Genomic DNA, 26,677 nt, shown 5'->3' with positions numbered 1-26,677 from the left:
GGATGAAATACTTCCATTACTAAAATGAGGATTATGCTCATTTTACTCTCTTGAGAAGATTTTCTTCTAAGAAGGCAGGAAATCTCATAGCCATTAAAGCATTGTACAACTTCTATATTTCAAATGGGAGATCAGTGCATAAATATTTCTAACACCTTTAATCAAAAGAGCAATCAAAATAGCAGTTTTAAAATATACTGAATAAAATTTGAATGCTAAGTGCAATGAGGCCATAGGAGATTTTAAAGGTAAAACAGTAATATCACGCTTTGTAACATTTCCCAGACACTAAGCGTGAAGTACTATCAGGGTTTTGAAAAATTCTATAAATAATGTTAAACCTCTCATAAAATATATAAGTCCATAAAATTAATTATGTAAAATAAAATGTGCATTTTTAAAACCCTTATTAGGGTTTCAAACCTCAAGAATGATAACTGTAATGGAAAAAAATAAATATGGGTGCAGTTAGTTTGTGTGCTTCCTCTATGGAAATGGAATAAAACAGAGATAGGTTCAGAAAATATTTTGAGTTTAGAATATGTTTATCAACCTAATGAGTATAGTGATCATCATACTAGCTGGATTTCCTAGTCAGAAGATAGAAAAAACTAACGTGGTTTCTCTCACCCTCCTGCTAAATACATATGAAAATGCCAATATAAGACTCTAGCAAGTCTGAAAAGTAAAACTATCTGAAAAGCTCTTCCAAGAATTTAGAAGCACGTCATGCAATGCCCAGATGAGAAATATAAAATAAAGGCCATATTCTTGCCCTTGGGTGGATCATGAATAGACAAAATGTCAGTGATCCCAAAAGTATAAATGTAGGATGATTCCATTAAAAGTACTATTTGCGGGGCGCCTGGGTGGCGCAGTCGGTTAAGCGTCCGACTTCAGCCAGGTCACGATCTCGCGGTCCGTGAGTTCGAGCCCCGCGTCAGTCTCTGGGCTGATGGCTCGGAGCCTGGAGCCTGTTTCCGATTCTGTGTCTCCCTCTCTCTCTGCCCCTCCCCCGTTCATGCTCTGTCTCTCTCTGTCCCAAAAATAAATAAAAAACGTTGAAAAAAAAAATATAAAAAAAAAAGTACTATTTGCTACCCCATCCATTTCCTGGAACTAACTGTGTATTTCAAATGTAGAAAAATTCTTTTACAAAATGAGTTGTAGGAGGAGTCAGTTAGTCCCACTAGAAAATAAAGCATCTATAATTACGACAATGTGTCACTTACTAATGAAGAGAAAGACCAAAGAAATCTAAGGAATCCAGGAAAAGAGTCAAATATGTATGCACATGCCATGAAGGCAGCATTGCAAATCAGTGAACTTTTAAATAAGTGAGTTTGTATAAGTAGTCCCCCATAGGAAATCGGTAACCTTGGAAACGTTCTTCTTCATTTCATACGTATGGATAAGTTACCAACGGATCAAAGAACCATAAAAATGAAAGCATATAGGTATTAAGAAACCACGGGTAGATTTTTTAGCAGATAGAAGTGAGAACAGCTTTCCTGTCTCTACTCAAAGTGTTGCACAGGATAGTGGGAAAACCACGAAAATAAAACTCGTTTGTGAGACACAAGATGAACTTGATAAATTCTCAAAGTTCTTGTTGATGTTAAATTTTAGTGATTTCACGTAATAACAACACAGTGCTTCTTACTATTCAAGCATATAATAATTAAAGAAACTTATGATCACTTCAGCAGAGAACTGTGTCTACTTGTAGACTGCTAAAACATTATGGCTGCAAATAGGCTATTGGATTTTTAATTAAATGGGCTTATTTATCATAGCACTGTCTTTCCACACTTTCAATACAAACATTATAAGAAAGCATGGTGGTTGGCAATGAATTACTCTTTTGTATCTTTGTCTTGACTCCTTATATCATCTAAATGTCTAGGTTTTATTTTCAGTCATTCTAAAATCTATTTTTACTGATAACATAAAATTTTGTAAGGGTAAATGATCACTTCTTAATTTGATTTCCTTAGGGATACAGGGATGGTTTATTTAATGCCGCTCTTACTCTTTTTATCCTATTCCAGCTCTTGCTACTTTTATCCATTTGACTGCAATGATTCATTAAACATCTAGAGTTCATAAGGATGGCGTTGAAAGTGACAGACATTGTTTAGATGTCTTAGTAAGCCACACAGTCTTTCTTTGGGACTTTGGCAAATTGTCTCAATTCCTCCACCTCTAAAATAAGAAACATAGTAGCACAGAATTTACAGTGATTTTCTGAGAATGCAGTGAGGTATTGTGTGAAAAATACTTAGCACAGAGCCTGGCATATAGTGAGTACTCAATAAATACTAAGTGGTAATCATATTAGTTATTGTTATTAACTATGATAGGAGACATAAGAACATTTTCATTTCCTGAAGAACTAAAATTTAAAATTTGAAAATTTGGGGGCACCTGGGTGACTCAGTCGGCTAAGCATCCAACTTTGGCTCAGGTCATGATCTCACAGTCGTGGGTTCAAGCCCAGCGTCAGGCTCTGTGCTGACAGCTCAGAGCCTGGAGCCTGTTTCGGATTCTGTGTCTCCCTCTCTCTCTCTCTCTGCCGCTCCCCTGCTCACGCTCTGTCTCTGTCTCAAAAGTAAATAAACATTAAAAATAAATAAAAGAAGAGAAAAGAAAAGAAAAGAAAAATTTGTAAGAATTTGGAGGCGGGATGTTTTGCGGAGGGGCCATTTTCTGTTTCCTTTCTTGATGTCTTTAATAGTTTAGTGCAGTGTTTTCATCTGAGACAAAATGGCTGAAAATCATTGATTTTATAACAAAGAATTTTTAAAAAACAGTATGTAGTCAGTAATCTTTTATTTTCTTATAAAGAAATAGTGTTATTCTTCAAAATAAAGGAGGACATCCCAGTACTTGTCCAATAGGTAGGATGTGCATGTTTTTTTCCAAGTGTGGTCACATGACCATCTGCTTCTGGATTCCGTGAGGAGCTACTTACACATGGAGCTTTTGGGCCCCAGCCCAGTCTGAATAAATCAGAATATATAGTTGGGGCTTAGTAAGCTCATATCTTACAAGTTTTGCAGGTGGTTCTTATGCAGAGCAAAGGTTGAAAAAGTCGAATCCGTTAGAACACAAGAAAATGCTGTCGGTGTTTCTGTCTTCTGGTTTTTACAACCTGGCCTTTCTTTCACAAATAAGCTTCAGCTTCCCTCATGGATCAAGTAAATAAATGAACAGGTTGCTGGTAACAATTTTGGTGCTCCAAGCAGAAACCTGGCACTGTTATGGTCTAGAAAAAAAAAAAAAGACAAAAAATTAAAGTGTCAAAAATTGCAGTACTTTGGCTTTTGGAAAATGTAGTAAGACTTGAAAAGACTCATGGGTTTTATGGTTCTTTTATCACTCTGGGAAACACAAGCCAGAATTCTCAACATTTCCTCATCCCTTCCAGCCTCTTCAGGAGAGGCTTCTTGCCTCAGGTTAAAATGTGTTTTTTTAATAGCATTGATGGCATTTGAGGAAAATTAGTGAAGCCAGTGAAGTGCCCTTATTATTTAGCATAATGCATTTTCTTGTTCCGAAGTGATTATGAAAAACCGATAACCAGTAAAAGAATTAGGAGATTATTTTCTGCTGTTAAAATTATACTCTGAAAATGTTTACCACATTAAAAATTAATTGTGTTTTTTACAGGAATCACATTGCCTCCTAAAGAGAATATAGATATCCCAGTGTTATTTATGCCCAACACTATGAAATTACACAGAACAATGGTCATTGTTCAAATGATGAGGGCAAATAGAGAAAGTTGGCCTATTGACAATTTTGAAGAATTAGACACAGAAATGAAAAGGTAACTTATATATATTTATTTTTAATTGTTTTATTTATTTTTGAGAGAGAGTGCACAAGTGGGAGAGGGGCAGAAAGAGAGGGAGACAGAGGATCCCAGTGGGCTCTGCACTAACAGCAGCGAGCCTGATGTGGGGCTTGAGCTCACGAGCTGGGAGATCATGATCTGAGCTGAAGTCGGATGCTTAACCAACTGAGCCATCCAGGTGCCCCCAAAAGGTAACTTTTAAATAAGGACATTTAAGGAAAATGATTTTATTTTGATTGGCATTGACATGATCACTTTCCTTTCTGTGTTATGTAACGTAAAGTCCATGATTTTAAATTCTCTGAAGTGTTGACATTTATATGTTCGGAAGAGGAAAATACATTTGTTATATGGGCATAGTATATATCACTTGACGTTCAGAGTGATTTGAAGTTCAGGGTGATGAAAAAGTCAACCTTAAGTATCATGTCAGTGAATCACAGAGACGTGCAAAGGACTCCTTTTTGACTGGGAAAACAGTTACTGCTGAGACGCCAAATAATAAATCTCTAGAGAACAACCTGAAATAGCTTGTCTTGGCCAACTATAGGACTTGTGATACTGGCATTTACCAAGTGATGGCACTGTGCCAGGAGGTATGACACCCTGAGCAAACACTGGCCTGACTACTGCCATACTGTGTCCTTGCAGGATGTGGGCCGCCTGTCCCTTCTTTACTTCACTGAATTTTAAGCAAACTCCAATAATGATCAAACTATGTTTTCTCTGCTTTTATAGTTTAATTAAATAACAATCTAGAAATCTTAATTAAAACAAAATTCTTCCTATGGGTGCCTATTTCTTTTCCACATTTTTTTAAAGTTTTATTTATTTATTTTGAGAGAGAGGGAGAGCATGAATGGGGGAGGTGCAGAGAGAGAGAGAGAGAGAGAGAAAGAGAGAGAGAGAGAGAGAGAGAGAGAGAATCCCAAGCTGGTTCCATGCTGTCAGCACAGAGCCTAGTGCGGGGCTCTAACTCACAAACTGTGAGATCATGACATGAGTCAAACTTAAGAATTGGATGCTTAACCGACTGAGCCACCCAGGCGCCCCTCTTTTCCACATTTAAAAAAATTCTTGGGTTGCCTGGGTGGATCAGTTGGTTAAGTGTCTGACTTCATTCAGCTCAAGTCATGATCTCACAGTTCATGAGTTTGAACCCCGTGTCGTGTTCTCTCCTGTCAGCACAGAGCCCACTTCCCATCCTCTATTCTCCTCTTTCTCTGCCCCTCCCCTGCTTGCATGTGTGTGTTCTCTCTCTCTCTCTCTCTCTCTCTCTCTCAAAAATAAACATTAAAAGAAAATTCTTTCCTGTGAACCCATTAGTGTCCATTCTGCCACAATTTTTACCATTCCTACAGTCAGGACTGCCTGTCTATTTGTGGATCCCAATGTAAAATGAAAATGTGGGGGCCTTTGTTCAAAATGGTTAAGAATTTCAAAGCACTTATCGCTATGTGTTAAACACGCATGGACCAATTCTAAACATGGGGTCCTCGTGCTATTTGTTGCACAGGTCACATGCTCATGCAGCTGGTCCTGCCTGCTGTGTCTTATGTTTCGTTTCTAACAAGAAAAGCCCATTTCAGCAATGACCAGAACCATGTCCTAGTACTGTTGTCATCTTGATGGTTTTCACAAATGCCCTCTTTCTTTTAGCTGATATCCCCCCAAAAGTAAATTCCTTGTCGCCTTCTGAAGTCCTGTACTCAATGGCATTTTTGTGTTTTATGCCTCACCTGTGCAATTTAGAATACAACCCACAGGACCTGTGTTACCTCTGATAAATCATGTTTTAGTCATATCAATAAATGCCAATACTGACTTTTAAAAGTAGGGGGAAAGTTCTTCAATTTTAACTTCCATCTCATGATGGTTGTGTTACATTTTTCTTTGTGATAATTTCCCAGGGTTTGCTTTGACATGTTTATAACATTTGCAGAAAATGATTTGTATTTCATAGTTTTTCTCTACTGAAGTTTAAATTCATGAGCTGTGCTAAAATCCCATTAGGTTAAAAATGAATATTCTCTTTTATGCTAGTATTCAAAGTGTTCATAGTTTTTGTTCACTCTTCCTCATTTAATTTCTCATTAGAACAATGGGAACAGCAAGTGGAGAAATCCCAGAAATACACTGGATATACCCTATTCTTGGACTCCCACAGGCACTATATCCTAAATGCCCTCCAGGTAGGTATATTTTAGAATCCGGGAATACCAGGATTCAAAGGGATCAATCATAGAGGTTCCCTTATTCCCACCTCTTCTTATACAAGTGAGAGGATGAAGGTGCAAAGAAAGTCATGAACTGAACAGCCCTACTGATGGGAGCACTGGGACCGATTCTGGTCTCCTCACAGTAAGTCCAACGATCCTTCCACCAAACCATACCATGTCCTCTTGTTCTTCCAGTTGGTGAAACCTAGAAATCAGCTAAGATTACAATAACATTAGCTTCAGGCCCCTGTAGCCCACAGTCGTGAGGCCCCCAGAGCCCTGCTCTAGATCTATCCGATCCTCAGGTACTTTGGTTCTTGGGTCACATTGTTTGCCAGATTCCAGCTTCTGTGCAACTTGAAGTCTCATCCAAGAACCATCCAATGGGGACACTGATCCCTCTATTCTCAGTTGTCCCAGACACTAAACTTGTACGAAGTCCTCCAAAAACCGGTCAGAATGTACTCAGGGTTTCTAGGAGGTTCACTTCACTACCATATACACAACATAAAATCCCTCCCTTAAAAGGCCTTTCTCTTTCTCAGTGAGCTCTCTTTTTCTCCACATACTCCAAACTTCTCTCAAGCTTCCTTGTGTTCTCTTTCCTCAATACTCTTCTCACTTCTTCTGCATTCCTAGCTTTTCTCATTTTCTTCCCACAGTCAGCCTAAGAAATGCAATTCCTCTTGGATATCCATAAAGCAACCTCTTACTAGGCCTTAGGCATAGTTCTTCATAACTAACGATTGCTGAATTGCTCAGCAGCGCAAAGGGATATCTGTTTGAGCCCCCCCCCCCCCTCAACCAACACAGATGAGCTGAAAGCAGTCTTGAAATTTTGAATTTTTCTGCTCCTTCTGATACCAACCTTTGGTAGTGAAATAGAGTTAGTCTTCTGCTGGAGTATATTATGTCACCACACTGAGAAAGAAGAGAAAATACTAACTTTTGCTTGTGGATAATAGCGTTTCCCTGGATACATTGAAGGCCAAGGTTACATATTTCCTTGTGTCGTTTAATTTCAACGGGAGTAAAAATCCACATATCTAGCAGTACCTTTGACAGTAAATGTCATTTGTTTTACTTGAAGTATTTTTGCTCTTGAGTTAAAAAATTATCAACACATAAATGTTTCAAATATACTAAATTATCTTCTGACTGCTTCACAAAATGCCAAAACATTTCTTTTATTTCCTTCTAGAAGAAAATTGTTTGTATACTTTCCATAGAGCTGAACGGTTCAAAATTTATGATGCAGTCATCTGATCAAAGTGATGTAATAAAGCCTAGACATTACTCTGTTGAAATACTAAGAGCAGCGTTGCTGATGTTGATGGCAGACACAGTTTTGTTTTTCCCAGATTAAAGCTTTAAAGCAGGCTTTTTTCTTTCAGTCTGAAACAAAGCCTATGCAAACATAAAGGCATAAATTTCTTGCACAGTTTTCTTCAAAGAAAGTTAAGCATGCTGCAAAAACAGAAAGACATTTTCCATCAAATCACTTCTCTTGGTAATTACTTGATTTTTAAATTAAGTATGAGTTCTATAAATAGTCTGTGTCGCGTTAGCACAACCCCGTAGTAACATCAGTGTTCTGAAACAGATTGTATGCCAGTTATTAAATCATTTTAGCAGAATTCTAAAGCCTATTCTAGTAATTATTTTTATCTACAAATGCCCTTGAGAAGAAAAAATGAGTACAATTATATAAATACATATTGCTTCCTTTCTGTACAGTCCATCCTTCATTCTTATGAACACATCAGAGATAACACATTGCTTTCTCTGCTCAGCTGTATCACCATCGATGTTTATTGTTTCTCCTCTGTTTTTATGTGTCTGTCATTCAGGTTATTCTTAAACCCAGGGTACTTTTGTCATTCTATGAGCCACCTTTTTTGTGTGTGTATTCCTATCTGCTCCTATCCATTGGGACAGATAATTGGAAAAGGACTCCTCTACTGTCACAGTGTGAAGACAATGGAATGTGAATCCACTGTGATTGAGAAATCCGTGCATTGCCAGGGCACTAATTTCCAAAGGACTTAGAGGGACAAGACCAGTGACATGATACTAATTGTAACTTTGATCACACTAATTTCCAATTTAATGCTTTAAGACTGAAGCTAATTAAAACCAAAGAAGCTTGTACATTTCCCTCAGTCATGTCAACCCTCTTAATCCACATCTTGTATTTCACTACTTATTCTAAGTCTAAAATGTTCAATACCAACCTGCAAATTTTAGAATTAAAAATAAATTGATGTTATATATTTTTGTACTATAAATGTGATATGTATGGTGAAAACACATAAATTGGAGGACATTATCTAGTTGTACAGTTTAGATGATTATAGTATTATTGGTGCCACACAGTATAGTGCAATACATTTTAAAAGCTTTTTTGGGGGTGCCTGGGTGGCTCAGTTGGTTAAGCATCTGACTCTTGATTTCGGTCTGGTCATGATCTCACAATTTGTGAGTTTGAGCCCCGCATCAGGCTCTGCAATGTCAGCGCTGAGCCTGCTTGGGATTCCCTCTTTACTCGTCCCCTGCTCACTCTCTTTCTCAAAATAAATAAATAAACTTTTTTTAATAAATAGGCTTTTTTATATTATCATTCCCTTTTATCCCTTATATTAAGTTTATGTTTTATGTGCATCTGAAGTGATAAAAATATAACAGTTAATATATTTTTGAGAAACAATATTTTTATTTATGTGGATGTGGGTTCAGCTTTTGGCTTTGTCCAGCCAAGCCGAGGATGGCAGAAAGGATTACTCAAAGACTCTGTACAAGTCAAGAGAGGTGAGAGGGAGGCAGAGGGAAGTCTCCCCAAGCTGCTCTCAAGCTCCTTATTTATTTATTTATTTATTTATTTATTTATTTATTTATTTATTTAATGTTTATTTACTTTTGAGAGAGAGAGAGAGAGTGCTCAAGCAGAGGAAGGACAGAGAGGGAGACACAGAATCCAAAGCAGGCTCTAGACTCTGAGTTGACAGCCCAGAGCCCAACGTGTGGATGCAGGGCTCAAACTCATGAAGTATGAGACCAAGACCTGAGCCTAAGTCAGATGCTTCACTGACTGAGCCACCCAGGTGTGCCAAGCTCCCGCATTTATTGAGCATACATTTAGGGAAACAATCAGCAATATGTCGGTGGGCTACGTGCCAGTAAGAACATATAGAAAACGTCAGAAAAACAAGTTAAGACCGGGTAAAATATTCCATGTGATAACATGGCCTAAGGACTTTATGAGCATAGGCAGGACCTAACCCCTAGATACACATTAACCAGGTAAGCAAGGCATGGCTGCTGTTTTCAGCAAGGCCAGAAAGCAGTGTTCTGCTTTGCAATGTATTCCCTATAATCTCCTAACCCAGGACATGGCTATTTGATTTCCCACATGTGGACTCTAGTATACTTGGCCCAATGATATTATAGAGCTAATGCCAAAGGAATACATTAATACTCCGATGTGTAATGAGTAGTTGTACATAGAAACAACATTTTGGTTTCTCACAAGATCACTGACAACTTCTTCTATACTTGATATAAGAAAACATTGAAATTTAATTTATATAAAAATATATAAAGTTTTAATGCTATATGTTAAATTAATATGTAATTAAAATTTAACATTAATTTTAAGTACTTCATTAAATTTTATTTTTATCTGTTAGTGTATTTTTTGTAAAGATTTTATTTTTAAGCAATCTCTACACCCAACATGGGGCTTGAACTCACAAACCTGAGACCAAGAGTTGCATGCTCTACTTACTGAGCCAGCCAAGCGCCCCTATTAGTGTATTTTGTAAATTTAAAGCAATTCACAAATGAGAATCAAAATATTTTACTGAAATGATTTAAACATGAATTTTAAGGTACAAGTGAATAAATAGTAGGAAATCTTTTTAAAGTGTTATTACAAAATAAATGTTACAGAACTTATTTTTAAAAATGATTTGAAGGTGTTTGCTGTAATATAATTTTATAAGTAGAGTTTGGTAATTACCACAATGAACATACAGATAGCTGAAAGATTCATGTGTTCATGACTACCAGTTGAATTACTGACATAACTAGGTCAGTTCCTGAATCAAATTTTACATCCTAATATACTCTTCTGAAATGCAGTGTGTACCTTCCAGTACCTCTTGTCATACTATTTTTATATATTATTTAATATTCTTATTTGCTTCTAAAATGTCAATGTATATACATATTGCATGACTGTGTGTGGTATGTGTGTGTGTGTATTAATGCCAGACACAGTAAGTCAAAGTATGCTAAAGGATATTTTTCATGACATAATTCATTTTCTTCCATCTCAACTGGAAATATTTCTCTCCTGTAGTTGTTATAAAATGTCAGTCCAGGAAGCGGGTAGAAGAGGAAGTGGAAGTCACGCTGACTGGTGATTTTTTTGGAGAAAATCCTATCTTAGATTCGACAGATTTTGTAGTGATTCCAAAAAGAAATTCATGTAAATTTGACGAAGATGTGGACGGTAAGAAAACGACAGTCATGGATATCAAAAATGGTAATAAGTAAGATTCAGTTTCCTTAAATTGCAGGATTATTCAGGTACATGAAAATCCATGCCCAGTATTTTTCAGTTACAATATGTCATTAAACAGTGCCCCGCAAGTGTTCAGTGATGTTTGTTTTCTTCACATAGTGGCTATTTCCAAAAGGAAAATAATTATAGTTGTTAATGGATTTATAAGAATCAGTTATGATTCTGTCATCAGTGAAAAGAGAAAAAACTGTAGAAACTGTAATTTCCATGTCCCTTCAATTTTTTATTAAAGTTTATTTATTTATTTTGAGAGAGAGAGAGAGAGCAGGCAAGGGGCAGAGAGGGAGAGAGAGAAACCCAAGCAGGCCCCACACTGTCAGCGTGGAGCCCGACTCGGGGCTTGAGCTCAACTCCGGGCATGAACTGGAGATCATGACCTGAGCCGAATCAAGAGTTGGACACTTAACCGACTGAGCCATCTAGGAGCCCCAGTGCCCTTTCAGTTTTAATCTCTTCCTTTACTCTCTCTTTCTAATTTAAAGAACATGATTCAAGTCATGTGTTGCAGCTTTAAATTCGGAAATACAACCTGCAATAAAATGTTCCTTATTTAGGGGCACCTGGGTGGCTCAGTCAGTTAAGTATCTGAGTTCGGCTCGGATCATGATCTCACGGTTGGTGAGTTCAAGCCCCGTGTGGGACTCTGTGCTGACATCTCAGAGCCTGGAGCCTGCTTCTGATTCTGTGTCTCCTCTCTCTCTGCCCCTCTCCTGCTCACACTCTCTCTCCCTCTCTAAACAATAAGTAAACATTAAAAAAATTTTTTTGCAAGTTCCTTATTTAAATATATCGAAAATGTGACATAAGTTAGATATAATCCTCAAATAAATTTTGTATAATAATCCCTCTGAAATTTAAAGTCTTAAAGAAAACTTTCACAAAATTAACATGAAGATCTGGCAAAATCAAATCTCAGTGATGCAAGATCTGTTTTTCAACTGTCTTCCAGATGACCTAAAGTAGAATTCTCCTATTTCACGTTGAAAGGGAAATTTCCTATGACAGTATTTTATTAAAATCAAAGGGAAAATCAATGTTTATGTATAATTTGAAAAACCAAACCAACCATGTAATTAAGTGTGAAATTTCTGCAGAAACAAAATATCCTCCATAGTTTTCTCATTCATATCTATAGTTTTTTACTTTACTCTCAATATTACTATCTTTGTGTCTGATTTAATTATTTCTGTGATAAAAGAATATAAATGAGATATAACTGAAGAGAGTGCTAGAATACATGAGTATAGAAGGAGTATACAAGAGAGTAAAATAGTTTTTAATTTTTTATAATAGTGGCTATTTTTTAAATGTTTATTTTTGAGAGAGAGAGAGAGAGTGTGCGCATGCACACGCAAGCCAGGGAGGGTCAGAGAGGGGAGGACAGAAGATCCAAAGCAGGCTTCATGCTGTCAGCACACAGCCCAGTGTGGGGCTCAAACTCACGAACTGTGAGACCATGACCTGAGCCAAAGTCTGATGCTTGACCGACAGAGCAACCAAGGAGCCCCTAGTGGCTATTTCTATTAAATAATAAATGCTCATTTTAAACAATTCAAGAAATTTCTGGTGATATGGATAGCTGCCCACAACTCAAGTCAGTCCTACTCCAGTGGTTGTTACAACATAATAAATTTGATATTTACCCCTTGTGCTTCCAGCCACACCTGAGGGATGGAAACTTGCCAGGAATTTAACCAGCTATTTTAACCAAGACCAAATAACAACAAGAAACAAGACAGGCTTATTTCTCTTTCACACGAGAGCCTAGACTTGTAGGAGGTCCAGGGAGTGTGGTGCCTATGTCCCCTGAGATCATCCAGGGACCCAGGTTCCTTTTCTCCCTTTGCTGCACCATCCACTGTGTTGTCCTCATCTGCATGTCAATTGTGCAGGGACATCTGCAGTGGAGAGTAAGCTGGTTCCCTTTAAAGCTGTGACCTGAAGATGCCCACGTCATTTCTACTTGCATCTCATTGGTCAGAACTCAGTCATATGGCTACATCTCGCTGCAACTGAGGCCGGGAGATGTAATCTCTTTGTCCAGGCCCAGATGAAATTACCAAAAAAGAAGAAGGGAAAAACATAACTATTGGGAAGACAAGGAGCAACTCTGCCGTAGTGTATTTACTATGGACTGGTAAGATCTATCTATTGTCAATCCATCCCAAAGTCCTTACTGGAAACTTTTAATACGTTAAATATTTTTCTGGGCCTGGAAATTCATACCTCCCATCTCTCTCCTACCATGAGACTTCTGTCCCCACTCTTTAGGATAGAGTTTCAGTCACTTTCTTGGCAACATGTCAGGTGTCCTACTGTTTAGCTTCGTTTGTTGAAGTTGTAAAATGTAAAGCTGAGGAGTTTTGTTCTTTGGTTGTTTTTTTTTTTTTTTTTTTGTCTGCTTTTCTCTGCATGCCTACCTTTCTCGTCTCTTCTCTGGCCCACTTTCTCTTCCTACTCATCAACTTATACACATGGCTCAGTCATGATCAGTCAATCCTCTTTCTCTTCCAAACACCCTTGGTGTCTTCCAAAATAGATCATTCAAACTAGGGTTTTGTTCTTTGCAGACAAGCATTCTGAGAGTAAATATAGAAGCAGATCTGGAAATCATAAATATTTCTTAAATGAATCACAAGAATGTCAGGATAACCTGTCCCCCCAGCCCCCCCCCCCCCCCACAATCTCATTATAAGATTTGGAAGGTAATGTTTTAAAATCTGGAAATGGAATTATGAAATGAGGACCTATGTTACATGTACCCAATGCATTTCATAAAATCTTTGGAATTACAAAAAAAAATAGTTCACACTAATTATTATCTTTTTATTTACTAGCTAGTTATTGATAATATGAACTATGTGATTGCACGTGAAACATTTAATTTTAATTATGTTAATTTATTAGATATTTCTTTTTTCTGTTTGATTGGATTTTGGTTTTTGTAATTGCAGGAATGTCAACTTACTCATAGACTGTTTAAATTTATAAAAAATGAAATAAATTTATATGAGGAGAGGGAAATTTTCTATTGCAAGCCTGTTCAATTGCTCTTTATTTTTAAAATTTATTTATTTATTTGAGAGAGAGAGAGAGAGAAAGAGAATCCCAAGCAGGCTCCATGCTCTGTGCTGAGCCTAAAGCAGGGCTTGATCTCATGACCATGAAATCATGACCATGAGATCATGACCTGAGCCGAGATCAAGAGTCAGATGCTTAACTGACTGAGCCACCCAGGTGCCTTAATTACTCTTAATTTTAAAGAATATCTGTTCATAATGAAATCAGACTGATGCAATCCATTTCCATTTATCTCAAAAATGTTATTATAAGTTTAATACAGATTTTGCCTTACTGAATCACGTAGTAGCATTAGAGAAATGTTGGAATTATAAGTGAATGAAACCCTGCTGACTTTCTTGTCTTCATTGAAAAATTCTGATTGTTTATGTAGATCAGGGATAAAAATACTATGTTTTTAATCTCACTATTCATTTACATTTATTTATTTTTGAGAAACAGAGTCAGACAAAGCATGAACGAGGGAGGGGCAGAGAGAGAAGGAGACACAGAATCTGAAGCAGGCTCCAGGCTCTGAGCAAGCGGTCAGCACAGAGCCTGATGCGGGGCTTGAACCCATGAACTGTGAGATCATGACCTGAGCCTAAATCAGCCAACCAACTGAGCCACTCAGTGGCTCACCACTGAGTTGGTTGGTGGCTCAACCAACTGAGCCACTCAGGCGCCCCTAACCTCAGAATTCAAATGTGTAACACAACTGTCAATTTCCAATGATAAATCTAAGCACTTTTTATTGAAATGGAACATAATTTTAATAAACAGCCAACTTATAGTAAATGTCCAGTACCTTTCTGAAGTGAAGTAATTGTTTTGTGTGTCATCCTGCTGTGCTTAAATACGTTTTAATAATGGTGTGTTCAAACCTTGATTTCTATTTGCAGTTTATCTTGTTGAAGGCAAAACGTTGATGCTTCTGTGACACTGTGAAGCAAAGTACAGAAATACTCATATATGAGAACCATTTTAATATGTGCTTGCTACATTAAATTATTTGCATTATACCTTTGTCAGGTTGCAAGCTAAAAAAATTATAATTCTGATCATAGAAATTGATTAAATGTTATTACTGAAAAAAATCCACTTCCTTCTATATAAGCAAGGTCTCTAAGGAAGCTGCCAATATCATGTTGGGAGGTTTGAAAGGCATATTAAAACAACTTCTCAGGGTGCCTGGGTGGCTCAGTTGTTTAAGCATCTGACTTCGGCTCAGGTCATGATCTTGCAGTTCATGGCTTCAAGCCCCACATCAGGCTCTGTCCTGACAGCTCAGAGCCTGAAGCCTGCTTTGGATTCTGTGTCTCCTTTTCTCTCTCTCTGCCCCTCTCCCACTCATGCTCGCTGGCACTCTCTCTCTCTCAAAAATAAACATTAAAAAAAAGACAACCTCTCACAAATAGCTCTTGAAAATACACCTTTTGATATGGCTCATATTTCACTGCTTCATTACTTTTCATGATGAGAAATAATACTTAATATTAAAAAAAACAATTTGAAAGGTTTTCAGGCTTATCTCTTCCCGTGATTCCCCCTAAAATAGTTTTTTTCTGTGTTCAATACCACCAAACTCAAAGAGCTCATCTATTTTTTTGGCTGAAGACATTTTAATTTGTGAATGTTTCTGTTCTGAACCATGTCCTCTATAGAAGTAGATTTGTTCGGTCCCCTCCCAAACTTAATGTTTTTCTCTATCTTTATGGTACCTGAATATTTGATAAATCCATTAACCTTTCCTTTGGTAAGATCTTGGTTCTTTTCCCTGCCCATGTTTGAAAGATGCGACCAACTTGCCTGCACTCTCTGTAAGTCTGCCTGCTTGGCTTTCCCTTCTCACCTATTTAAGAACAAGTCTGACCACACTGTCTGCATACTATCTTAGTCTTCAGTGTATATACAGGCAAACCAGCTCTTTTTCTCTGTGTAATTTCATTAGAGTTTACCCAGCACATTAGTGTTCACAAGAGTCATGTTGTTCAGCCAGTTTGCCCTTCCACTGGTCTCCTAAATCCATGATGGTGGAAATTTAAAAACTCTCTGGCTTGGACTGTGATGAGGGTTTAGGTGTGATCACTAATTAAACCCTTATATTCCCTCATCCAAGTTTATGACCAACTGAGAAGTGGATTAGAAATAGGCAGATGGAGGGGCACCTGGGTGGCTCAGTTGGTTGGGCGTCTGACTTTCGCTCAGGTCATGATCTCACGAGCCACAAGTTCAAGCCCCACGTCTGGCTCTGTGCTGACAGCTCGGAGCCTGGAGCCTGCTTTGGATTCTGTGTCTCCCTCTCTCTGCCCCTCCCCTGCTCGTGCTCTGTCTCTCTCTCTCTCTCAAAAATAAATAAGCATTAAAAAAAAAAAATAAGGCAGATGAAGATCAAAAGGTTACCTCCATGAATTATAAAGGTGAACTGAAACGTGACCTTGGCACTGTGGCCTTATTAATTGGGGCTTATTAATTAAACCTGCCACCAAAATGAAGTGCATTCACCCCCAAACTAGTCACTTGTGTAGGCTCCTGGCAAGAGCAAACAACCTACCCATGAAGAAAGCAGAGAAAGTATACATTTGGGATTCAAGGCACTGGGAAAGAAAGAAAAAGTTCTGCTCGTCTGCTCATATTCCATTCCTTCACCAATATTCACTGATCAAATACATTGCTTTTCCTCCTATGGCAGGTCATAATGGAGGAGGCAGATTGATGCAGAGATTTTCTTTTCTTCCTCTACTTTTCCCTTCTTGTGAGTGAATAGACCCCTCCAGGTAAACATGATAAGTAGGGGATAAGAATCCTCACTGCTCCCTTCCCATTAGTCTCCTTTTATCTTCATCATCCTTACCTAAGAGTTCAAAAAAATCCTACCAGGCCTCATTAAATGAAAATGCCAGGACTTCCCTGCTCTCTTTCCACCCTGTCTTCTCACACACACCATTGAGTTAACCAGGATTGATCACTTTCATATCTTTTTCATTCAGCAACAGTCTTGCGAGCATCTTTGCTGGCAGATACTTTCCTGAGCCCCAGAGATGCCAAAATTAACAAGTCACACAGACTGTTGTCAAAGAATTCAAAGAACATCAGTCCAATTTGTGCACCTGTAGTATTTAAATCAACTGGTATTGCCCTACTGGAATATTATTATACATGGATATTTAGACTGTATTTTGCAATGTCACTTCCGTAAGATTACAAGTTACTCTGCGTGGGCATAATTTCCCCCTAATTGTATTTGTTCTTCCTAAGTAATTCTTGATCTATGCAGTCTTTGTGCCTCCCTGGGGATTAGTTCATTCAATGACTATCTCTATGAGACTTTTTCCGTGGGAGTGGTTTTATTGTTTAGGGTTAGAACTGCACATCAGATTCATGCCTCTTTTATTTTCCAAATGTTCTATAACTTGAGGCCATTTTTCTTTGATTATTCTCTTATCTTTTGTGTGTGTCTCATTTGCTAGTTTATGTGTCACACTGGCCTCCTTCCAGCCGTCTTGCTATGTTGTTTGCATGTCATATGTAAATTTGGTCTGTGGTTTGGTCTGTAACCACAAACAGCTCCTGAGAAACCTGTCATTGGTCCTCCCCTTGGCCTCCAGATTTGCTACTTTCCTCTGTTTCTGTTCATCTTACTTTCTCTGCTGAACTCACTCTGTTAAGGCCTCAGTCCCAACTGTTCTAATGAGACCACCCTTGACAAGATGATCACCCTTATCCAGTGTGCCTAAGCCTGTGGTCAGATTTGTGTCCTGAGCTTACTCAGCCTGTCATCAACATTTACCATTTGACCCAGTTGAAGGACTTCCTGCTTTTAGTTTTCAAAACTAGTCTTAATATTTTTATCACATTGGTTGTCTGTTCTCCATTTCTCTTGTTGGCTCATCTTCTTCTGACCAGGATCTAAATGTTGGAGTGACCAAGGGCTCTGCCCTGAGGGCTGCCACACACCAGTACATAGGTTATGTCCTGAACATTTCCAGAAGCTACTAATGGTATCTTCTCAGCAATTGTGCCACATGACAGGCCTGATATCCTAGGTGAAGTATAGAGCCAGATACCTTGGGTTCTTCCATTTAATCTCTTTAGGCCCTTGAGAAAATTACTTTACCTCTCTATAAACTCAGTTTCTTCACCTCTAACATGGAGATAATAATGGTATCTACTTCATAGGATATTTCTGAGGATTAAATATGTAAATGCGTGGAATCCTTAGAAAGCATATTGTTCTCAGTGTGTGTTCTGTAAGTGGTAGATCTTACGATTATTATCACTCAAAGCTCTCATTGGGTATTTTGTGACAGTGATGTACTAGAGTGTCCATCTTCAGTCACTGAAAAATGATGTTTTAAAATGGAAACATGGTCTTCTAAATGTCATTCAGTAGGTTTTCTCATTAATACACACAAGAGTATTCTATGAAAAAAAACGTACAAAAATATGGGCCCTAAGTATTGGATAGAGACTGATGCTGGATGCTGATTGCCAAGAGTTCAGATCAATATTTATGTTACAAGAAGTCCCTTTACTTTTTCTTTTTGGTGCCTTGTTTGGAATGAAATGTGTAAGAAGAGCATCAGATGCGTGGCCCCTTTCTTCCTTTAACTTTTCATGTTGTGGGGGCACCTGGGTGGCTCAGTCGGTTAAGTGTCCGACTTCGGCTCGGGTCATGATCTCGTACTCTGTGAGTTCGAGCCCCGCATCGGGCTCTGTGCTGACAGCTCAGAGCCTGAAACCTGCTTCAGATTCTGTGTCTCCCTCTCTCTCTGCCCCTCCCCCACTCATGCTCTGTCTCTCTCTGTCAAAAATAAATAAACATTAAAAAATTTTTAATTTTGCATGTTGTGGTTTACTGTACTTGTAGCCAGAGCGGAGGAACATGCAGTTATTTTAAATTAATCAAAATGTCTGGTCTATTAGATGACCTTATGAAAGTGAAGTAAAAACATGTTAATGAAATACCCCTGCCAAAAGATTTGCAACTTTGTAAAAAAATAAGAAGAGTCGCTCATTCTTCATTACCTGTTCAAAGAGAATAGCTGTAGGTAGTTTATCCAATAATCTCCATTTTCTTTGAATACTGTCTTCATCTGTTTCAAATTTGTCTTTAGCACTCCATTCATTCCTTCTGTGATTAGGATGTTCTCACAAATGTGTATGCCTCTTATTAATGAAGAGAGAACTGCAGAAATTTAGGGAAAGAACATGAATAACCACGTTCATTATTCCTCGATAGTCTTTTCTCCATAACCGAGACATTTTTGTTGGGTTTGCTTTGACATGTATTTCTTACAGATTAAAATGCATATGGTATTAATAATACATCATTTGAAAGTGTATTTTGTAAATTAATTTGTTATAATTCAATACTTTTGGATTATTTATCACATTTAGTTGCAGTCTTTAAAAAAAAAATTGACTGATGTTCTTCCACATTGAATAAAATTCAGTCCTTGTCCTGAGAAAATTGACCGTAGTAAAAGGAACTGTTGGCCAACATAGCTCCCGCTGCATGATTTATTGGCACTATGATACAGGCATTAGGCTGAATGATAATTATGCGGGGACACTATCTGGGTGGGAGATATACCCCTTTTGTTTTACATAATGACTCTGCTGCCATACCCAAATGATTATCACCATTATTATTTTGTGACACTATAGATAGACATGGATATGGATATGGACATAGATACAGGCATCTGTTATACATAGATACAATTCTCTGAAACCTATTTGATGAAATAATTTGTATATATGTAAAGGGTATGAATACAGGACAGAAGTGATAAGCTTGTGATTCTATTGACAGTCATAATTGCTTATGTATCTCCTGCTTTGTATATGGCAGGGCATTATTTGATCTTAATCTTCCTCTTACGCTTGTGCAAGCCACCACCTGGCCTGAACTACTGCGGAAAATTCATTGCATTCTCTCCTAACCCCTTTTTGCTCAGTTTACTATTAAAAGGGCACATTACTTACATACTTAAAACACTCAGTGACCTCCTGTTATTCTTAGAAGTCCCAAATCCTCACCATACTCTCCATAGTCCTGCCTACTTTGCACTTCGTCTTTTGACAAATTCTTGCCACTTCCTCTCCTTTACCCACACAAGCTGTTTCTCAGAGGGGCTAAGCTGGCTTCTACCATGGAAAATTCCCCCATGCTGCTCTGATGCCTAAGAGGCACTTTCTTAATTTCTATTTCCAGGTAACCTTTTATCACCTTTCAGTTTTGGTGTATTTGTTTCCTCCTCAGGACCTTAGCAGCCAGGTTCCCAGGACTAATGCTCTCATAGCATTAGTGGTGTCACTAAACTAGTGGTATCACTGGTAGTTTATTGCCATTTCTTTCCTCTCAGACATAAGCTCCATGATGACAAAAACCATGCTTGCCATTTCAAGGAAAGCTTTTTACATGCTGTTAGAGCACAATTGAAGCTAAATATATATTTATCCTATTCGTATCATGAATGCAAGTGCCTTTTTGTTTTAAAGTTTTACTTATTTATTTAAAGAGAGAGCACACATGCACACGCATGCATGTATGAACAGGGGAGGGGCAGAGAGAGAGAGGGAGAAAGAGAATCCCAAGCAGACTCCATGCTGTCAACACAGAGCTCAACATGGGGCTCAATCTCAGGACCATGAGATCATGACTGAGCTGAAATCAAGAGTCGGATACTTAACCAACTGAGCCACCCAGGCGCCCCTCAAGTGCCTTTTAAAGGATTTGCTAAAAACAACAGAATGTTCCCTCCATATTGAAAAATGTGTTAAAGTAGTCTGAAGGACTGTTGACTTGTAAATTTGAAATTGTAATGTGTATTATGGGAAACTACATTTATTTAAGTGCCTTGTGTGTGTGTGTGTGTGTGTGTGTGTGTGTGTGTTTAGAAATGTGCAGTTATTCTCTTAAAACTATGAGCTAGGTTTGTCATAAGAGATTAATTTTATCCAACAATCAGATAATTAATTTATCCTGGCATCAGGGGCTCCTATCAACCCAGTCCACAGAAGAATACTATATAGACTCTCTCCAAATTATGAGCACAACAAAAGGCATGTTTCTCACTTAGTAATAAGACTTTCCAAATAAAATGCAGAGACTGTAACAGATTACTTCTATGGTACAATACAGAATGTTAGTTTATTGTGATTTTATCCAGCCTAATTCTTTCCCTCTCCCTTAGGTGCTCATATGAGTATGTTGCAGTTACAGACAAGGGGGATTTGTGTAGTTTGAAAAATATATTCATATTGTTTCTACTTGTCCCACCTCCTATCCCCTAGCTGATAATCATGTCTCTATTTTGTACCAATGGATCTTCTTATGATTACAATTATAACATCCATAGTGACAGATTCCCCACGGGAGGTTCAATGCTTCTGAAACTAAATTTAGCTTCTCATTTCTTGTCTTCAACCTGACATAAGCATTCCCATAAAGGCTTCAGTAATTAAGTAGAAACAGATGCAGAGCTCAACTACATACGGTATTTGCTTTAAAAATATTATGTGATTTGAATGCAATGCAAATTTCATCTCCCATTAAACACTCAAAATTCTTAAATGCTCTTTCTCTGTATGGATTATGGCTTCCTATGGAACATTTCCATATCTCATTCCCAGAACAAAATAGACACATTATATGTAGACACATTGATTTTGCTACAGCAAATACAGGTTATTGATAGGAACCGTACTTGCTGATTTTGTCAACAGGATGAAAACCAGCTAGCTATCCAGGATGTCAGAAATATACTTTTACATGTGAAAAGAAGAAAAAGGTCTTGTAAGGCTGTGGGTCAGCCAGTTATTTTACATTAATAAGGTTTGCCAGATAATCATTAAATGTGACTGGGGCTTGTTATTGCCATGCTATTTTTCAGAGTTCTATAGCAGATATTATAATCAACTACTTCTTTTTTATGTTCATGTTCATTTATTTTTGAGAGAGACAGAGAGACAGAATGTGAGCAGAGGAGGGGCAGAGAGAGAGGGAGACACAGAATTCAAAGCAGGTTCCAGGCTCTGAGCTGTCAGCACAGAGTCCAACATGAGGCTCGAACTCATGAACCACAAGATGATGACCTGAGCCAAAGTCAGACGCTTAACCCACTGAGCCACCCAGGCACCCCTATAATCAACTACTTCTTAAATATGGTCTGGTTTCTATAAGATTGCTTAAAGAAGGGTGGCCATCAGTTCTATGAATCCAAGGATTACGTTTACCTTTATACACTATAAAGTTAGTGTATAAAGGTCAAGTTATGGTTCCCTGACCTCTCTTCCATGATCTGTATGCAACAAACTTTTCAATTTGGCATTTGGGATCCTTACATGTATGTGGAGAGTTAATATAATAGATGTTTGTGCTTCTCTTACATGAGCCAGTATTGGATTTAAGGTATTTTTCACATGTACCCAACAAACCTGCTATAACTTTCCTGGTTAAGAAAATATGGTTAACCAGATTGTCTCTAATACCCCAAGACTAAAACATGAAGAACTCTCTCTTTTATTAAAATATACCAGAACTTGAAAATTCTATCCTAATAGATTGGGATGCTGTTTTTAATATTGTTTAAACTTTAATATTGTTTAAACTCAAACCTTTCTTTATAAATTATAAGTCTATAGGCTTGTAATACATTTGTTATATTATTTATATTTTATGGTAAATATTGATAATTAGTTTCTATCTGGCTATTTCTTGTTTCATAAATCTGAATTTTAAAGAATTAAGGATGGTGAGAATGGTCTTCTGCATTTATTTTTTTATTCATTCATTCATTTATTTATTTACCTTTTAACAAAATCATAACTGAGCACCATTATATACCTGGTAATGCACTGGGTATTGCGAACACAAAGGTGAATCACTTCTCCCTCCCTCTAAATACCTGTGCATTTTAGTGTTGACAGGTAATTGATTTTCAACCTATGTATATTGAATTAAATTGAAATGCATTTTAATCTTGATTTTCTTAGATATGTCTATAAAACGTGAATTTGAATATGAAATTCAATTTGAATCTGACGTTGTGAAGTCTAACTTGGAATCCTGCATGGCTTTGTATTTGATCAAAAAATCTTTTAATGTTATGGCTAAAGTGATAACATTGGTCTTCAATTTGATATTTGCACCAAAGAAACCATTGAGGTAAGCATTTTTTCTTTAAATAATATTTTTACTCTTTGAAACTATATATTACTACTCTTTTAAACAAAATAGTGTTGATTTTTCTCTCCATCTTTATATTTGGATTGTATTACTTCTTTGATGCTGTTGAGGTAAATACTTTGGACTAGATTATCCCTATCATCTATCAAACTATGAACAGTATTCTGATGAGAAAAAGCAGTCCAAAATGATTAGAAATCTAAGAAATCCTTCCCAAATTGTGACCTCCCGAAGATCATTAGGGTATAATATTAACAAAAGAGAGCAGTGCACTTTGTAAAAAAAAAAATTTTAATTTTTTTTTAACTTTTTATTCAGTTTTTGAGAGATGGAAAGAGACAGAGCATGAATGAGGGAGGGGCAGAGAGAGAGGGAGACACAGACTCTGAAACAGTCTCCAGGTTCCAAGCTGTCAGCTCAGAACCTGATACAGGGCTCGAACTCACAAACCGTGAGATCATGACCTGAGCTGAAGTCGGACGCTTAACCGACTGAGCCACCCAGGCGCCCCTGTAAAAAATTTTTAAAAATTACTGACTTGGTACTGTGCATTGGAAGCATGATGTTTCTTGATACTACTTCTCAGAACCAGTTCGAATGATAAAACGTGCCTCAGTTGTGTTCTACTTGGCAGTTGCTGCCATTATGCTTTTGCCACCAAACCATAACATTGCCCTGCCCTTAGTAAGGTTTAAGAGGATCATAGTGGAATCTGTGAGAATAGTGGAATCTGTGAGAATAGTCTGTCTTCTGGGAAGCCTCATCCAGTGTCTTTATACTCCCTTCTTAGGTAACTGGTACTTAGCACATGCAAATGCTGTATGATAGGTCACATGTGAAATAGAGCCTTCTTTGTGTCTTAATACAGAGATACCGATCAGAACCACAGTATACACAAAGCACAAAGTTCAGCCTGGTAATGAAAAGACAGTCGAAGTATTACCTGTGCTTTTACTAATTTTTGTAGTTTGACTATGTATTTGAAGCAGCCAGGCATGTATTTAAAGTGGCTTTGAATATGTAGTTCAATAACAAAAAGATACCAGTGTCATCTTCAGGAAACGGTAATAAAACCAATCTGCAAGAAGATAGTATACTGTAATCATTTATTTTCTCTTTTATGTTGATAGTTTTCTATGATTATTTATTTTTTTTTCATACTTAGCTTTGTATTATGTTGACTTAATGATGTGGAAATTACCAGCAACAACCAGAAGGGGAGAATGTTGCCATTAATGAATAAGAGCACAACCAGTGTGAGGTGGGGACACTTGGGTGGCTCAGTTGGTTAGGTGGCCAACTCTTGATCTTGGCTCAGCTCATGATCTCATGGTTTGTGGGATCGAGCCCTGCTTGGGATTCTATCTCTCTCTTTTTGTCTGACCCTCCCCCTGTCTCCCTGTCTGTCTGTCTCTCTCTCTCTCAAATAAACTTAAAAAAAAAAAAAAAAGGAGTGGGGCACCTGGGTGGTTCAGCCAGTTAAATGTCCAACTTCAGCTCAGGACATGATCTTGTGGTTTATGAGTTTGATCCCCGCATCAGGCTCTGAGTTGTCAGGCTCTGGTATTTGTCTTTCTCTCGCTAACTTATTTCACTTAGCATGATACTCTCTCCCTCCATCCTTGCTGTTGCAAATGGCAAAATTTTATTCTTTTTGCATTATATATAGATATATATAGATATATATCTATATATATATATATCTAGATATATATATCTAGATATAGATATATATCTATATATCTATATCTATATCTAGATATAGATATATAGATATATATCTATATCTAGATATATATAGCCTCTTTTTTATCCATTCATCTGTCGATGGACACTTGGACTGCTTCCAAATAGGAGCGCCTGGGTGGTGCTCAGTCGGTTGAGTGTCATTCGGCTCAGGTCATGATCTCATGGCTTGTGGGTTCGAGCCCCATGTGAGGCTCTGTGCTGACAACTCAGAGAGCCTGGAGCCTGCTTCGGATTCTGTGTCTCCCTCTCTCTCTGCCCCTCCCCTGCTCACACTCGGTTTTTCTCTCTGTCTCAAAAATAAACATTAAAAAAATTATTTTTAAGAGCACAACCAGTGTGAATTTATACTCATTCAACATTTTGTGGATTTAGAGCTTCTTGGTGAATATTTGAAAAACTGATCTGGGACGACTTGTATGCATGATTCATAAACTTTTGTGAGCATTTTATAACATTCTGATGTAGTTTAATCTCTTTTGTGCATATATGTGTATATTCATTTACTTTTATAATTCCTTCTTCATTATTTATTTGGGATGATTCACTGGAAGACACACAGTTAAATGAGAAAAACCAAAATAAAATTATGAAAAAGATTAAATTATGAAAAAGAACAAGAAAATAATTACACCTAAACCATGCTAGATAAGTAAAATAAGTATTGAGTTCAATTCTTCCTGTTTGGCAAGGTAAAAAAAGAAAACAAAATTTTTATGTTTTGGTAAAAAGAAAATATAACATTATTTCACAGCAGTTAATACAATGTAATGTTTCACATTCATCCTTTCACAGGATAGTGTTATATATAATAGAAATAATTGTCATTGGGGCGCCTGGGTGGCTCAGTCGGTTAAGCGTCCGACTTCGGCTCAGGTCATGATCTCACAGTTTGCGGGTTCGAGCCCCACATCAGGCTCTGTGCTGGCAGCTGGAGCCTGGAGCATGCTTCGGATTCTGTGTCTCCCTCTCTCTCTGCCCCTCTCGTGCTTGCTGTCTGTCTCTGTCTCTCAATAATAAATAAACGTTAAAAAAAAGAAATAATTGTCAGGGCCCTAAAAGGTGGTTTTACAAAAACAAACAAAAGATTATTTCTACAGGTCTTGACCTTTTCTTTCAATAAAAATCAAGGGTCTAATACAAAAACGTGAGAGATCTTTAGTTACTGTAGTCATGAGTCAGATGATTCTCACTTAACACAGGGCTAAACATATTTTTAATAAATAGAGAAATAACTGATATCATTTGTCTTAGGATATCTTAAGAAGTAATAATCTTAGCTCAACTTTCTCCTGAAACTCTTTACCTGCTGTTCTTTCTGAGAGTTTTATATAAAAGGATTGTGATTTCTTTGTCCAACCTGACAAAGGATATTGCAGCCACACCATTACATGTTTGCATTATTTCCACCCTAAGCCAGCAAACAAACAAGTAACCATTCCTCAGTTTCACCCATTGCTCCATATGTCCACTCTCCTTCATAGCCAAATGCTTAGAAAGGCTATCTCTATTCATTTCATTAACTCAGCTGACATTCAATTATATCTCATTATGTAAAGTGTTTGTGGTATTTTAATTTAAATTAAAATTGCAATTTAATTTTTAAAAGCCTTTAAGTCAATTTTATAAGCTTTTGTGAGTGTCCACAGAAAATATAATTTTTCTATGTGAAACAAGAATTGGAAAAACTTTTTCACAATGTTTCAGAAAATTTCTATATGGTGAAAGACCTATTTGGGTTTTGGGTTTTTTTTTTTAATGTTTATTCACTTTTTGAGAGAGAGAGAGAGCAGAGGAGGGGCAGAGAGAGAAAGAGAGAATCCGAAGCAAGCTCTGCACTGAGAGCAGCAAGCCCAATGCGGGGCTCGAACTCACAAACCACGAGATCATGACCTGAGCCGAAGTTGTGCACTTACCTGACTGAGCCACCCAGGTGCCCCTAGAAGGCCTGTTTGTATAACACCTGTGGCCTTTTGCCAGCCTTGCCTTGGATTCTTAAATATTATACTCTG

General features: G+C 37.5%; 1 protein-coding gene across 1 annotated transcript in view; it reads left to right on the top strand.

The window, feature by feature from the left end:
- CFAP47 (cilia and flagella associated protein 47) overlaps positions 1-26,677 on the top strand; it is a 546,469-nt gene that overhangs the window by 478,684 nt on the left and 41,108 nt on the right. Inside the window, exons 60-63 of the mRNA XM_053891727.1 lie at positions 3,673-3,832; positions 5,957-6,051; positions 10,439-10,591; positions 22,727-22,898. Of these exons, the coding sequence (XP_053747702.1) occupies positions 3,673-3,832; positions 5,957-6,051; positions 10,439-10,591; positions 22,727-22,898 (580 nt within the window). The remainder of the gene's footprint in view (positions 1-3,672; positions 3,833-5,956; positions 6,052-10,438; positions 10,592-22,726; positions 22,899-26,677) is intronic.

The sequence above is a fragment of the Panthera pardus genome, unplaced genomic scaffold (assembly GCF_024362965.1).
Source record: "Panthera pardus isolate Hobbes unplaced genomic scaffold, ASM2436296v1 HiC_scaffold_27, whole genome shotgun sequence".
NCBI classification, from domain to species: domain Eukaryota; kingdom Metazoa; phylum Chordata; class Mammalia; order Carnivora; family Felidae; genus Panthera; species Panthera pardus.
This window is presented reverse-complemented; position numbering and strand designations above follow the sequence as displayed.